At 40.3% G+C, this 16272-nt stretch overlaps 1 protein-coding gene and 1 long non-coding RNA gene across 4 annotated transcripts in view; one reads left to right on the forward strand and one right to left on the reverse strand.

Annotated features, from left to right (window-relative positions):
- LOC140460971 (uncharacterized) overlaps positions 1 to 3781 on the reverse strand; it is a 68227-nt gene extending 64446 nt beyond the window's left edge. For 2 of the 3 annotated variants that reach the window (XR_011954427.1, XR_011954428.1), the window contains exon 1: positions 3267 to 3781. This is a non-coding gene — a long non-coding RNA (uncharacterized lncRNA). The remainder of the gene's footprint in view (positions 1 to 3266) is intronic. The other variant, XR_011954431.1, reaches the window with a different exon arrangement.
- lama4 (laminin, alpha 4) overlaps positions 3734 to 16272 on the forward strand; it is a 173070-nt gene continuing 160531 nt past the window's right edge. Inside the window, exon 1 of the mRNA XM_072555716.1 lies at positions 3734 to 4146. Within this exon, the coding sequence (XP_072411817.1) occupies positions 3967 to 4146 (180 nt within the window). The 5' untranslated portion in view covers positions 3734 to 3966. The remainder of the gene's footprint in view (positions 4147 to 16272) is intronic.

The following is a 16272-nucleotide window of genomic DNA, read 5'->3' on the forward strand; positions in this document are numbered from 1 at the left end:
CTGGATAAGTCCTGTCCCACAGAGATGGCAGCACACTGGTATTCAGTTGGGAGGAGTTGCCCTGAGAGTTCTCAATATTTACTCTGGACTCCATGAAGTCTCCATGACTTCAGGTTAAACATGGCCAAGGAAACCTCCTGCTGATTATCACATACCATCTTCCCTCAGCTGATGAATCAGTACTCCTCCATCTTGAACTGTATTATTTAACTTATTTCCCCTCATCTACAAACTACATCATGGCCGAACCAGGCTGGCTTGATGTATTTCTTTTAAGTTATTAATCTTACCGATAAAACTGGCAATGATTTGATAAATAGATGAGGCATTGGGGCAGAAGAAATATAGAGCACAGATCTTGGAGTGATCAGTGATGGTTTCCTTTCACTAACATAATGGAGAAAAAACAAATGAGAACAATAGCAGAAAAGTATAAAATAACTAACTTTGCATTTAACCCACTTGGAGGAAGCAAGGCAAGGGTGCAAAATGTATTCTGAGTGGGGGATTTCATTGTCCCACCTCCAAGTGTGGCTGGGTAGCATCACGACTGATCGAGCTGGTTGGGTCCTAAAGGGAATAACTGCTAGACTGAGTCTGCGGCAGGTGGTGGGCAACCAACAAGAGGGAAAAAAATACTCGACCTCAACCTTCCCAAACTGCTGGCTGAGATGCATTTGCCCATGATTAAGAGTGACCACGACACAGTCCTCAGGGAGATGAAATGCTGCCTTCACATTGAGAATCTCCGCCTTTGTGTTGTGTTGCACTATCACCATGCTAAATGGAACAGATTTTGAACAAATCTAGCAACTCAAGATTGGGTGCCCATGAGGCACTTTAATCCAGCACAATCTGCAATCTCATGCCCAGCATATCACCCACTCAATCATTACCATCAAGCCCAGGGATCAACCCTGGTTCAATGGGGATTGCAGGAGGGCAAACCAGAAGCAACATCAGTCGTATGTAAAAATGAGGTGTTATCCTGGTGAAGCTATTAAATAGGACTACTTGCATGCAAAACAGCATAAGCAGCAAGTGATCGACAGAGCTAAGCAATCCTACATCCAACAGAGCCAATTTAAGCTCTGCAGTCTTCCAAATCCAGTCATGAAGGTGGTGGATAATTAAATAATTCACAGGAGACAAAGGCTCCATAAGTACTTCCATATCCTCACTCATGGAGGAGCCCAACTCATCAGTGTAAAAGATACGGCTAAAACATTTGCAACAATCTTCAGCCAGAAGTGGCGAGTGAATGATTCATCTCAGCCTTCTCCAGTTATTTCCACCATTACAGATACCAGTCTTCAGCCAACTTGATTCTCACCATATGAAATCAAGAAACAAATGGAGGAACTGGATACTGGAAAGGCTATGGGCCCCGGCAACATTCCGATAACCGTACCGAAGATGTGTTCCAGAAATTGCTGCTCCCCTCGACAAGCTCTTCTAGTACTCTTAGAATCCCTACAGTGTGGAAACAGGCCATTTGGCCCAACAAGTCCACATCGATCCTCCTAACAGTAACTCACCCAGATCCATTCTCTCCCCAATCACTCTACATTTTATCCTTAGCAATACACCTAATCTACACATCCCTGAACACTATGGGACAATTTAGCATGGCCAATTCACCTGACCTGCACACCTTTGGATTGTGGAAGGAAACCCACGCAGACGCATGGAGAATGTGCAAACTCCACACAGACAGTCACCTGAGGATGAAATCAGATCCGAATCCCTGGCGCTGTGAGACAGCAGTGCTAGCTACTGAGCCACCTTGGCAATGTTCTTAGCCCAATCATTTTCAGCTGCTTCATCAATGACCTTCCTTCATCATAAGGTCAGACGTGGGGGTGTTTGCAAATGATTGCATAATGTTCAGCACTATTCTCACATAGTGAAGCAGTCCATGTTCAAATGCAACAGCTTCTGGACAATATCCAGGCTTGGGCTGTTCAGTGGCAAGTAACATTCACACCACACAAATGCAGGCTATGGTCATCTCCAAGAAGAGACAATCTAACTACCACCCCTTGACATTCAATAGTGTTACCATCACTGAGTTCCCCACTGTCAATATCCTTGGGGTCACCATTGACCAGAATCTCAACTGCACTCACCACAAAAACACAGTGGCTACAACAACAGGTCAGAGTCCAGAAATACTGTGGCAAATGGTTCATCTCCTGTCTCCCCACAGCCTGTCCACCATGTACAAGACACAAGTCAGGATTGTGATGGAATAATTCCCATTTGCCTGGATGGGTGCAGCTTCAACAATACTCTAAAAAACTTGACACTAAACAGGACTGAGCAGCCCGCTTTATTGTCACCACACCTCTTCATCACTGACATTAAGTTGCAGCAGTGTGTACTACCTATAATGTGCATTGCAGAGATTCACTGCAGATCATTAGACAGCACCTTCCAAGCCAATAACTGCTTCCATCTAGAAGGACAAGGGCAGTGGACTCATGGGAACACCAATGCCTGCAAGTTCCCCTTCAAGCCACTCGCCATCCTGACTTGGAAATATGCCACCATTCCTTCACTGTTACTGCGTCACAATCCTGGGATTCACTCCCCAAGGGCATTGTTGGTCAACCCACAGCATGTGGACTGCAGTGGTTCAAGAAGGAACCCCCCACCAGCTTCTCAAGGGCAACTAGGGATGAGCAATAAATACTGCCAGCCAGTGATGCCCACATTCCACAAATTCTGAACCTATGATTGTAAGTTACTTCGTATATTTAGAATTATTGGTTGCTTTCTATTAGAGCCCAGATTCAATGTTAATTTGTATATCATTTAGAGAACAGAAGACAGCCAGAAGGAAATGCCGCAAATCTAGATAACTGACATTTAGCTCAGATACTATCCAGGGGATTTTAATTGATGAAACTCTAACTATTAGAAAGATAAAGTTAAAAATCACACAACACCAGGTTATAGTCCAACAGGTTTAATTGGAAGCACACCAGCTTTCGGAGCGACGCTCCTTCATCAGGTGATTGACCTCATGAAGGAGCGTCGCTCCGAAAGCTAGTGTGCTTCCAATTACACCTGTTGGACTATAACCTGGTGTTGTGTGATTTTTAACTTTGTACACCTCAGTCCAACACCAGCATCTCCAAATCATGACAATTAGGAAGATAAGTAGTGAAGGGGTTTTCTTTGCATTATATATATATATCTGTATTGCAAAATTATGACCAAATTATTATAGTTAAACAGAATCTGGGAATGCTCAAACTTACATTACTGGATGGATGTTATTTTCTTCTTTATATCATGCTCTGTACAGAAAGGTTCTTGTTCACCAGTTTCACAATATACTCTTTGTATTTGTGGAAAATTCTTCCTTTCTGCTGATTTATTCATTCATTAGATTCCAAACTCCTATTTTACATAAATCCAGCAAGTCCCTCTATGGCATAACCTGAAGAAATTTGGAAGACGTACAGGCAGGAAGCTGTTGTGGACTGACTATTTGCAAAAATCTTAGCGGTGAGTTTGGGCAGCAAACTGTGAGGCAGAGCCTGCTGATCTGGAGCTGAGGGAGAGCTGGACCTGTGAAGGAATCCAGGGCTGAATATAGCCTCAATCTGTATCCTGGTGAAATCGAGATAAGGTGAATGAGAACTGCAGAATTTTCCTGCAATTCAAATCTCTTTTCGATTGAGTTTGTTCCAAACAGTGTCCAGCTGTACTTTGTTTAAGAGGAGCCTCTGGGGTGGAGGAAAAAAGCAGAGCAGAAGCTGGGAAAGGAAGTGAAAGCATTTTTTTAGGGCTGTCGTTAGACTGCTTAAAGTGACACATCTGGCAACTGAAGGCGGTGAGGGACGGGGGTGGGGGAATAAAAAAAACAACTGAAGTTTCAAAGCAGGAGGAGCAAGCAGATTCGAGAAAAAGACTGACAACAACGTGAAGAAAAGACTGTGTCAGGAGAGGGTGGAAATGGCTTGGATTTCACCCTGGCTGTGTGCTTTCTCCCTAACCGCCCTTGGATTGTTTTATCCTGCTACTGGCTCTGGGGAAAGCAGCGGCCTATCCATCAGCGCAGAAGATAATATCATGGGGAAATCTACCAACCTTGGAGCCATTCATCCAAGGGGAAGACAGAACCTGTACAGTGAGGTAACCAATAGAATTTATATAAAGAGCTTTTTTAATGTCAATGCTGTGTTCAGGTGAAGATGATAACTTTTAAAAAGTGTAAGAAATGTATTTGCACATTTTTAATCAGGTAATTTGGAAAAGAACATAATTTAGAAATGTGGAAAATTGTATTTAAGGTGTTAGTTGCTTAGCATACCTTGGGTTAAACGCAAAGTCTAGTTATTTTATACTTTTCTGCTATTGTTCTCATTTTCTCTCTCTCCTTTGTATTGGTAAAAGGAAACTTACTGACCTTTCCACTACCTATGCTCTATATTTCATCTGTCCCAGGGCCACATTCTCATCTATTTATCAAATCATGTCAGTTTTGTCAGCAAGATTTTAAAGGAAATACATTAGGCCTGCCTGGTTCAGCTAAGATGCAGATTGTAGATGAAGGGAAATGAGTTAAATCACCCAGTTTATTGTGACCATGAATCAATCAGTGAATAATAATAACTAGACATTAGAATCGTAACTGGATGTAGGTATACTAAAAGCAGGAAATTAATATCAATACCTGGAAATGCAAGAAATGAATGAGACAGATAAGGGGAAAGGGACTGAAGAGAAGCATATGGAGAAGGGGAGGGGAGGAAGTGCCGTCAATCACGCAGACAGGGAAAGAATAAGTAATTACAGTGGATATCAAATATAAATCAAAGCTGTAATGCAAAGCCATGGTAGTCTTTGGGCCAACATAAACTTTTGAAGATGGAAAAAATGACAGAGCGTTTTCATGGGGGAGCAAATGCCGGAAGTGTTTATCTTGAGGTCTATTTCTCTTTCCAAATCAAAGGCACATGTGCCTGTATTCTGCTGATTCCTATAAGGGAAATATAATAATTTCCAAGACAACGTAGAAGTAATTAAAAATAAGTGTGGGATGAAAGTTGCTGAAAAGACCAACATCATGAATTCTTCTACCTATTTTTATTTGCTCCTGAATGCAGATGCAGACATTTGGGAAGTGGGGTGGCAGTGAAGGGAAATTATGATCAGCAGGAGGTGCAATAAAAGCTGCCCAGTCAGATGGGAGTTTCTCACTAGGCTGGAGAAATAAACATATCACTGTTTCTTGTGAGAAAATGAATAGTAATCTATCTGAGCTAGGGACATCTGTGGAATGTGCTACATACTTTTAGGGTCAGGAAAAAATGTTTTCAACATGACACAAAGACCACAGTCACTGAATTCAAACTTCAGAATGTAAGCTTAGAGTCAGTCATAAATTGCTATACATTCCACTGAAGCAAGTGATCTTAATTCTTCAAGTAGATCCCATGCCTGACAAGCAATTAGTTCAACACAATCACAAGTATGACAATCCTCAAATGTAACAAGCAAGGAAATAAAAATGAGCACAAAACTTGTTGCAAAAGTTTGGTCTGAAATGAAAAACTCAGCTTTAAGTGTCAAAAACAGCCATGATGTAAATTTATCTGTTTCTCTTGTTTGAGTCTGGTACCAAAATTTTGTATGACATCTTTTGTGTAATTCACATTGAAGAAGTGAAGTTAATATGTTTTCTGGCAACAGCAAGTCCATAACAAACAAACAGTACTCTTCCTTGAAGTACGTCAGTTGGAGACACAATCTGCAGTTAAAGGAATTGTGTATTTTAGGAATGTGTGTGGCCTTCCTTAGGGCTCAATTGATTTGAATGAGGTCAAGTTTTGTTTAAGTCTGCATATAATGGTGAGTTCCACACCTCCCACTTGGGCTGTGGCCCAGGCCCATCACTATAACCACAGTTTTGAAAGTATTCTACCTCCCAGTAAGGTCCCTTTGAGTATCCACAAATGAAACATTGGTATTTTACTTGCAATATGGGAAAAAATAGCAAGTTTAGTTAGAATCCTTCTACATTTGCAGCCTTGTGGAAACCAAACTAGGCAAGAGTGGATCTTATGATGACCTAGTTATTTATTGTAAAGAGGATTGATCATCTGAGGTATCTGGTTCAAAGTCACGATTGCAACATGATAACAGACTTGTGACCTAGAGTGGGATCTTCTGCTCCCAGAGACCGTGGACCCGGAGATTCATGGATAACTTAATTAGTCAGAGTGGTAAATCCACCAAAGCCTTGCCAACTTCCCACCTGCATCTGAATTGTATTCTGAGTGAGATGGTTGGGATGCTGGTATAATTACAAAGGTCGATCATGACTGGAGTGATGCTTGTCCAATCCCGTTGTGGGAAAATTCAGCCCAGATAATAGACCGCAGTCACTTGCCTCTATACCTGGCTGTTCCTAAACATTTCAAACTGACTTTAACATTTACATTATAAGCTTTGCTTGGTTTTACCTCCACAAGAAAGATAAATAGTGTGAGTAAATAGAAGAAAAGTTTTTTTTGTCTATTTGGTAAGATCTCTTTGGCAAGAAGCAGTAATGAGTGAAGTTTGGATAAGTGCAAATCTGAATGACTATTGATTGAGTTCTGTTTGATGTTACAGTTGTCAGAATTCCACACCATTCACTTTTCTAGTTGACTGCTAACAGTTCATGGGCACATTGGTGAAGTTAATAGGAATGCAATGCTAAAGAAGTATATTGGGTTAAGAAATAAGTAAACCAATATTAACATAGCTAAATTAATAAAATATAACCAAACCTGTTTGCTGCTTTATCTATGTGGAATAAATTCCAGATTTCTTTGATGATGGATTATAATTTTAAGAATAAACACATGAGGTGTAAGATTTATTTATATGCTAGGATAATTCTGCCTTGTTAATACAAGGCTATTTCCTAAGGTGTTATCAGTGGTCAAAAGATAGAAAGCCTGTTTCAAAAATTGCTTCTAAACCAGATGTGTCACTGCTCACTGTCAATGGGACCAGTGAGAAGGACAGGAATATCTCGCTCAAGTGATCAATACTAGCGAATGTATCATTACATACCAAATACCATCAATTGCACCACTAGCCTCTCACATTGCTCCACATATACCACATCCCTTTCAGCTATTTACCATCGAGATAATTCATATGCTTCTTCTTAGCACTGATAGAAGCCTCACACTCACACCTCAAATCTTGTACACAATGAAGCTAAATCACCCAAACATAGTGCATTCACTCATTGAATGCGTTCCTCTCCTTTGCAAGGCAAGCTGGCCCAGAACAGATAACAGCAGCTGCAAACCAATGCACCTTTTTACATTTATTATCATCTTTTAACCTGTTATGATATAAGCTGCAGATGGTGGAAATAGGCACCATGTAGTTCCTGCTGCCCCTGCCATTCATCTTTTACTCTAAATCTCTCTCCTACGTTTATGCTACCGAAGAACCACCTGCCAGCAGTGCCTGCAATTGAAAGCTGAAAGGGACAACAAACTAAGGATGACAAAACACAAAAAGGTGACCTGACCCTCACAGCGACAGGCATAGCATGGTTTCAGATAATAATGCAGAAGTAGGATCTGCCTGTGGTACATTTCCAGGTGTGAGGGGGCTGCAGTCTGGCCAGTGAGGAAAGGATGGGACTGAAGCCAGCTCCTCAATGGGTGAGGTCATACATGAGTTATTCTACATAGGATTTAGACTGGACTTTAATGAGATGACAGTTAGAGAATGGCTGGTGGAAATGCTCGTTAACTGGCCTGCCAAGGAAGCAGCTGTCATTGCCCAGGAGCGTGGGGGAATCTGGCTCCCACTTGACACAATGATTCATTATAGATCTCAAAATTGATGCTCTCCAGTTGGAAAATAGTGACCAACTCCATAAGAGCACATGCAGAAACTATTTCTAATTCAGCATCTGACAGTCCATGTTCCCGCGACCTTTGTACCACAAACAGTAGCCACCTGAGTTGGAAGTGGAAGCTCACGCTGAAGTGGTGAAATCTCTCTTTAGTGTCATGCAGACTCAAACTGCTCCCATCTTAGTTGTGAATACCACTCCAGCCAGTTACCAGGATTCCTGAGGCACCAGCTGGGTAAGTGAAATTGGCACCAGGGACAGTGGAATTAATGTTAACACTCAGGATATTAGCTTTAATGCTCCCACTCTTGCCACGTCAATAATCAGCCTTCCAGCCCAGTCTGCTGTCATTAATGTCAATGTTGTGTACTCTGTTACAAGAACTTCAAGATCCAGAGCTGGCCTCAGTCATTCTGGAAGGTCACCTGCCCGTGGGAAGTCTGTAGGCTTTTACTAACCATATTGCAGCTGTTGTGCTAATGCTTTAAATGAAACTAAGTCAGACAAAGTTACCCATATGGCATCGTTATGGGAGTGTGCGTAAATGATTGGCTAATGTTTGGGATTTCTGATGTGTTTTTTTAGATAAAGAAGTTGTGGAATGGTTATTTTGCAATGATGTTTACTTCAGGATTGTCAGATAAAAGGCAGTGTGTTGGTGAATAACAGAGAGTTAGGAAGGTGGGGAACAGTTGAGCCTTGGGAATATGGGATTTTATTTGGGGTAGCTGGATTGTTATAGTGGTCTCAATGACAGAGTGTGTATTGATACTAGAATCTATTATAAAGGATGTGACTGGTGAATATTTGAAAATAATTGATTGGACAGAGCCAGCATGAAGTGGAAATAATATTTGCAAACTGAATAGAACTTTTTGAAGATGTTACGAACAGTAAATGAGAAGTAGTGTATTATAGATTTTCAGAAGGCTTCTGATAAAGTTTCACACAAGAGGTTATTAAATAAAACAGGTAATTTGCCATAGTCCCAGAGGATCACTCTCTCATTAAAGAGAGATGAGTAATGGAGAGTTTAACCTGAGGGCCATGTGCCTCAGGCAGGGGTGAGATTGGGATGGTAGGACCTTCACAATGACATCAGCTGGAGTGGGAATTGAACCCGCACTGCTGGCATAACCAGCTGTCCAACCAACTGTGCTAACCAAATCCTACTAATCAAAATCAAAGTGCATGTGATTAGCTAATATACTAGCAAAGATTGAGGATTGGTTAATAAGCAGAAAGCTGAGAATGGGAATAAACGGGTTCATTCTCGGGTTGAAAGCATATGACTAGTCAGTTACTGTAAGGATCAGTGCTTGGGTCCCAGCTGTTCATAATTTATAAGAATGATTTGGATGTGAACACCAACTGTAAAATTTCCAAGTTTGCAGATGATACAAAGCTTGGAGGAGAATATGTGCTGTGAAGAGGCTTCAGTGGGATTTGGACAGACTGTGTGAGTGGGCTAAAGTATGGTGGCTGGAATATAATGGGGACAGTTGCGAGGCTGTTTACTTTGGTAGAAAGAACAAGTGTTCAGAGTATTCCTTAAATGTTGAGAGATTGAATGGAACCCAAAGTCACTGAAAGCCAGAATGCAGGTGCAGCAAACAAATTAGAAGGCAAATGGTATGTTTCCATTTATTGCAAGAAAATTTTAGGACAGGAGCAAAGTAATACTGCTTCAATTATATAGTATACTGTTGAGACTGCACCTGGAATATGCTGTGCAGTGCTAGTCCCCATATACTTTCCTCATAAGGAATCCAGCGAAGGTTCATCAAACTAATTGCAGGGATAATAGGACTGTCCTATGAAGAGAGATGGAGGAGACTGGGCTTGTATTCTCTGGAGTTTAAAGAATGAGAAATGACCTCATAGAAGTTAATAAAATTCTTAAAGAGATAGACAAGGTTGATGTAGAAAGGATGTTATCCCTGGCTGTGAAGTCTAGAACCAAAGAACACAGTCTCAGAATAAAAGGCAATCCAAGAAGGACTGAGATGGGGAGGAACTTTACTCATAGTGTGTTAAATATTTTGACCCAGAGGATATGGAAACTCTGTCTTTAATTATATTCATGATGAAAATTATAAGATTTGTAGTTACTTGTTTCCACAAGGGATAATAGAATAGTGTGAGATTATGACTTTGAGTTAGTGATCACCTATGGTTCAGTAAGCTCACTCTTGCTCCAGTATTCCTGTGATGATGTGCCTCCTCTGTATGCTTCCAGTCCAAACATATAACACACTGGCTACCAATTTCAACAAGATGGCAATTGGCACCAGCTATGCTGGAATTCATTAGGCCTACAGCAGATGCTATTTTTTCAGTAATGCCAGCACCTTCAAGTAGACATTTTTGGACCGAGAGATCTGAATGCAGTATATGTGAATTTTATCTGTCTAATGCCACTCAATAAAAAAGCATTGAGCACTGTGAACAGAGAGACCAAACAGTTGAAATATTTAATTCTCTGCCAATGAAAGCACAGGTAAATAAATCTACAATCGAAATCACAACAGGGTTGGTGTTTTTTAAATAGTAAGCAGGAAAGTTTGGTTCTGAGTGAACTGCCAGCCCATCCACTTACCAATGTCTGGTACCTCAATTAGGCCTTTTCATGTCTCGATTTATTGATTAATTTATGCCTAGACTCCCCAATTTGTCAATCCTGGATAATCCATTCGGTTAATTGGCTCCACTTTTTTATTCACCCACCCCCCTTCCTTGGTTGCAACAAGATTAGTTTAAAAATGGAACATTTCCCTTGTGGATAACTTCCTCCCATAACTAAAGGAGCATGTGTTTTAAAAGGAACTAAATTAACCAGACTTTCTTGAGTTAACAAACAATGAGATGGCTACTAATTGGCTATTAAGGTTTTTAATAGTTTCAATAGTATGCAAAAGGTGCCTGACAACTTCTCATCCCATCCCAATATGGGAGACAGGTCAGTTGTGAGTGGGAAAGAGGTGGGCAGACCACACATATTTTAAACAAACTTCCCCATCTACCCCCATCTTCAAAAACACGACTGGGAGAATGACATATCAAATAAAAAAGACAGACCAGCTGCTTTCCTTGCACTGACATCACTTTATAGTGAGACTAACTTAAATATTTTACTTATTATCAATATTTCTCATTTTAGATAAACTTGAAAATTTGTTACTAATTCACATTACTGTCCCTTGCTATTTATTTTAACTTTGTTTTCATAAATCAAATTAGTTAATTGAATTTTGAGTGTAATCATCACTATAAAAACAGTTCAAAATTATGACTAAATTCTTTTTCATTTCATTACCTTGGAAAACCACTAAATCCTTGTTAATTTTCTCATCTAGTTATTGAAATCTAATTTCATAACTTTTTTTGGAAAATGCAAAAAGGCAAATGGGAATGTTGACAAAATGTTCAGCAGGTTTTCCTTTTGAGTCACTGAAACTAAAAGCTAATTACTCAAAGTTTCTCAACAGTAATTATTACTTGAGGGAGCGAATACAGAACTTATGCACTTCAGTAGTATTTGTAAGCCTGACTTCTGTTAAATGTGAATGTTTTTGTTGGTAAGACTGGCCATCATTTATCGACATCGCCTTCTCAACATGTATATGTTTAAAAAAAAATCAGGGTGTTCACGGAATAGTTCTCTCACCATCATCATATTGGGACAGGCCACAAGCCAAAACTTGACGTAGCCAAATTTAATGGAATTTTAATGGAACTGTGGCAAGTTGTTGAAATCCACCCTAGAGACAATTTGCTAATTAATTCCATGGAAGAATTTCTGGGTGACTGGGTAATGGCTCAGAATTGTATCTTTTAATCCATCCCAGTTGCTGTTTTTTTAGCAGCTGTGTGTTTGCTGCCATCCTTACATATCTCCGTGGCTTATCAATTCTGAAGATAAGAACAGAGAAACATCAAGTTATTTCCAGTTTTTGTTTTATCTTGTTGTTCGTTTGTTTTATTTCCTACAGATATCCATATTATTATGTACAGTTAAAAACTATTCTATCCCTCGAAGCCAATATTCAAAGTATTTAGCAGTCATAACTGTCCACAAGTTACCATAGCTCCATTAAGGCCTAAAATAAGTATTTCACACAGCTCTGCATTGCACTAAAAATAACTCACTGAATGAATTCATAGCAAGCAGACATTGCTGAGCTAACTTCATTAACACCTCCTTAACACAGTGGAAGGGAGAGGGGAATGGAACAAAATGCACAGTTCCTACAATATACTACACTCCGTTTCTATTAAAAAAGACAAGATATGCATTAAAGTAAAATAATCTATTCACATATTTTCCCAAAATACTATAAAACTAACCAGTGTCCTCAACAACAGGACATCTAAAAGGTTGGATTGCATATTTGCTTTTGTTGATTTATATCTAAAACATGTGACCAGTATTTCCAGAGTACTGTTCGCCGAGCTGGGAATTTGTCTTGCAAACGTTTCGTCCCCTGTCTAGGTGACATCCTCAGTGCTTGGGAGCCTCCTGTGAAGCGCTTCTGTGATGTTTCCTCCGGCATTTATAGAGGCCTGTCTCTGCCGCTTCCGGTTGTCAGTTTGAGCTGTCTGCTGTAGTGGCCGGTATATTGGGTCCAGGTCGATGTGTTTGTTGATAGAGTCTGTGGATGAGTGCCATGCCTCTAGGAATTCCCTGGCTGTTCTCTGTTTGGCTTGCCCTATAATGGTAGTGTTGTCCCAGTCGAATTCATGTTGCTTGTCGTCTGTGTGTGTGGCTACTAAGGATAGCTGGTCGTGTCGTTTCGTGGCTAGTTGGTTTTCGTGTATACGGATCGTTAACTGTCTTCCTGTTTGTCCGATGTAGTGTTTTGTGCAGTCCTTGCATGGGATTTTGTACACTACATTAGTTTTGCTCATATTGGGTATCGGGTCCTTTGTTCTGGTGAGTTGTCTGAGCGTGGCTGTTGGTTTGTGTGCTGTTATGAGTCCTAGTGGTCGCAGTAGTCTGGCTGTCAGTTCTGAAATGCTCCTGATGTATCGTAGTGTGGTTAGTCCTTTGGGTTGCGGCATGTCCTCGTTCCGTTGTCTCTCCCTTAGGCATCTGTTGATGAAATTGCGAGGGTATCTGTTTTTGGCGAATACTTTGTATAGGTGTTCCTCTTCCTCTTTTTGTAGTTCTGGTGTGCTGCAGTGTGTTGTGGTCCTTTTGAATAAGGTCCTGATGCAACTTCGTTTGTGTGTGTTGGGGTGGTTGCTTTCATAGTTTAGGACTTGGTCTGTGTGTGTGGCTTTCCTGTAAACCTTTGTGGTGAATTCTCCGTTCGGTGTTCTCTGTACCATCACGTCTAGGAATGGGAGGTGGTTGTTCTTTTCTTCCTCTCTAGTGAATCGGATTCCTGTGTGTGTGGCGTTGATGATCTGGTGTGTGTTCTCTATTTCTGTGTTTTTAATTATTACAAAGGTGTCATCCACGTATCTGACCCAGAGTTTGGGTTGAAGTTGTGGTAAGACTGTTTGTTCTAACCTTTGCATTACTGCTTCTGCTATGAGTCCAGAGATCAGTGAGCCCATGGGTGTTCCGTTGATTTGTTCGTATATTTGGTTATTGAATATGAAGTGTGTTGTGAGGCACAAGTCCAGTAGTTTAAGTATGCTGTCTTTGTTGATAGGTTCAATGTCCAGTTGTCTGTTATATCTGTCCAGCAGGTTGGCTATTGTTTCTTTGGCTAGTGTTTTGTCGAAGGAGGTGAACAGTGCCGTTACATCGAATGAGACCATAGTTTCTTCCTTGTCTATGTGTATATTTCTGATGATGTCCAAGAATTCCTGTGTTGATTGTATAGATTGTCTGGATCCGCTGATCAGGTGTTTCAGTTTCTGCTGTAGTTCTTTGGCTAGTTTGTGTGATGGTGTCCCTGGTAGTGATCAGTGGATCCAGACAATTATCTGATACCAACACACTTAAAAATTACCTTAATACAATATCAGTAGTTTTATACCATCTGGTAAGTGTCAACATTTATTGACTTCCAATAGTTATAGACTAACACAAAGTACTGTTTCCGATTCACTTTGGCATGTACTCATTTCCACGGTTTTCTTGTGTTCTTGTAATGCAAGGAAATCTGGTTGCAGACATTCTGAGACACAAGATGTAACTTTTTACCACAAGTTATGACGATGACTATGACTGTGGACACCAGTTTGTCAGATGAACCATTTACAGAGTATGACAATCTTGTGGTCTGAAACTTATCAATTAAAATTTAGAACAATAAGGCATAAACATAATAAGACACTTATAGAATTTCCATGTGTGAAGAAAAATGCTGTGGGATCAGTGCTTTAGATCAATAAATGGTAATTTAAAAATTGAAAATGTAAGGGAAATATGATCATGCAAGAATTCCGATATATCAAAGATAAAAAAAAATTTAGATGAGTGTCGAGTACTAAAGATTAGTGACGTAGCAGTTCTGGCAGATAACTATAATATCTTGCACAGACATTATAGATGCTGTGGTGGTCACATGGAGATCTGTAAGGAAATTGAAGGAATAGAAAATCTGCAGATCATGAACTACTTTAAAGAACAGACAGAAGGACACCAAAGGAAAAGGAAGAAAGGCTGGAAGGAATAAGTAATATAAAGAAGTTTGCATGTTGTAATTGTAACAAAGTGAACACGCCAAAACCAATTCGTGGAAGTTAATTGGGAGACTGATTGCAGTGGAGAAAGTGAGGACTGCAGATGCTGGAGATCAGAGCTGAAAATGTGTTGCTGGAAAAGCGCAGCAGGTCAGGCAGCATCCAAGGAACAGGAGAATCGACGTTTCGGGCATCAGCCCTTCTTTCTGAAGAAGGGCTGATGCCCAAAACGTCGATTCTCCTGTTCCTTGGATGCTGCCTGACCTGCTGCGCTTTTCCAGCAACACATTTTCAGACTGATTGCAGTAAATGGAATGCCGAAAGAAGCTTCAGATAAGGGCATATCAGGAAAGAAAAAAAGGTATTGGAACTGTAATGGTAATGCAGAGAGAACAAGTTTCCTTAGAGTCCACTAAAAAGGGAAAGATGGCTGAGAACAATTATGATCTTTTTGTAATAGTGACAATGCGAATAAGACCACTGGAGGTTCTGGGTATTTTATCTTAAATACTTACATTTTGAAATATTTCCTTGCAGATCTCCATACGACCATTACATCATCTGTAACAAAGGAATTTATTTTAATTTGAGATGTGACCTAACAGGGTCAATAGCATTGGCTTCATCAAGGCAGATTGAACAACCAGTGAAGGTGAAAAGAACTGAAATGATACAGGAAGAATATCCTAGATTGTTTCATGACTATGTTGTGACAAAATGTCAGACCCATAGAATTAGACAAGAAGAGAATGAGTCTATGCAACAGAGATTTACTTTGGCAATTCAGGTATTGAATATAATTTTCCAAACATTAACCATAAAGGAAGAAGTCAAAAAGAAAGAGGCTGATATGTTTAGCCCACCTGCTTAAATGGAAATGCGACAAACTAATTTACCATTGAAAGAGATATCAGAACAGCCTACTCAAATAATATGCAGTTCATCTCTTTTGGATGAGTGCAGATATTTAATAATTGTACAAATATTTTAAAACATTTGCATGTAAACTTAGAAACTAAAGCAATCTCTGTAATAATATAAGCGGTTAAAATATACAACACAAGAAATCAATCAATTATTTTCTTTGGTTTACTGCCAGGTTGAAAGGCTGGCTAACTTTTGAGCCAGGAGGCCTATTGCATCAGAGTCCAGCCAGAGACCTGGGGGGGGGGGGGGGGGGGGGAGGTTAGATTGGATAAATTCATGAGGATAGTGATTGGAAAGACCAGGGAGAGATCAGAGGTCAGGATTGTGGAACTGATAGTGGGTATGCTGGTGTTGAATATCAAGTAAATGAATGGGTTGGAGAGAGATTGGAAATCAGAAATGTTCATGAGTTATGTGAGATGGATTTGGAGAGATCAGAGATCCAGGGGATCAAAAGTCCGGGGCCAATCTTTGGTCAGAAATATAGCAGTAGTGTAAGACAATTACTGGGAAGAGTTTGTGAGGGAGGCTAGGAGGAGAACTGCAACTTCTGGTCCTCAATGAGCTGGCAAGATTCTTAACGGTTGGATCTAGCCCTTCCTGCTTCCCCCAGGTAATCTAAGCCTTAAACTCCAGCCCACGGGCATTAAAAATAAAACTCCTACCAACTGAGGCATGCAGAGTCATTCAAATAATTTACTTGCTCTGGACAGCAGAGATATATTTTTGAGCATTTGAGTGATTATGTTGTTGGTTAGGCCAGCATTTGTTGCTCAAACTTAATTGTCCTTGAAGGTGCTTTGAACTACTACAATCTATGTACT

This window comes from Chiloscyllium punctatum, chromosome 3, assembly GCF_047496795.1.
Source record: "Chiloscyllium punctatum isolate Juve2018m chromosome 3, sChiPun1.3, whole genome shotgun sequence".
Classification (NCBI taxonomy): domain Eukaryota; kingdom Metazoa; phylum Chordata; class Chondrichthyes; order Orectolobiformes; family Hemiscylliidae; genus Chiloscyllium; species Chiloscyllium punctatum.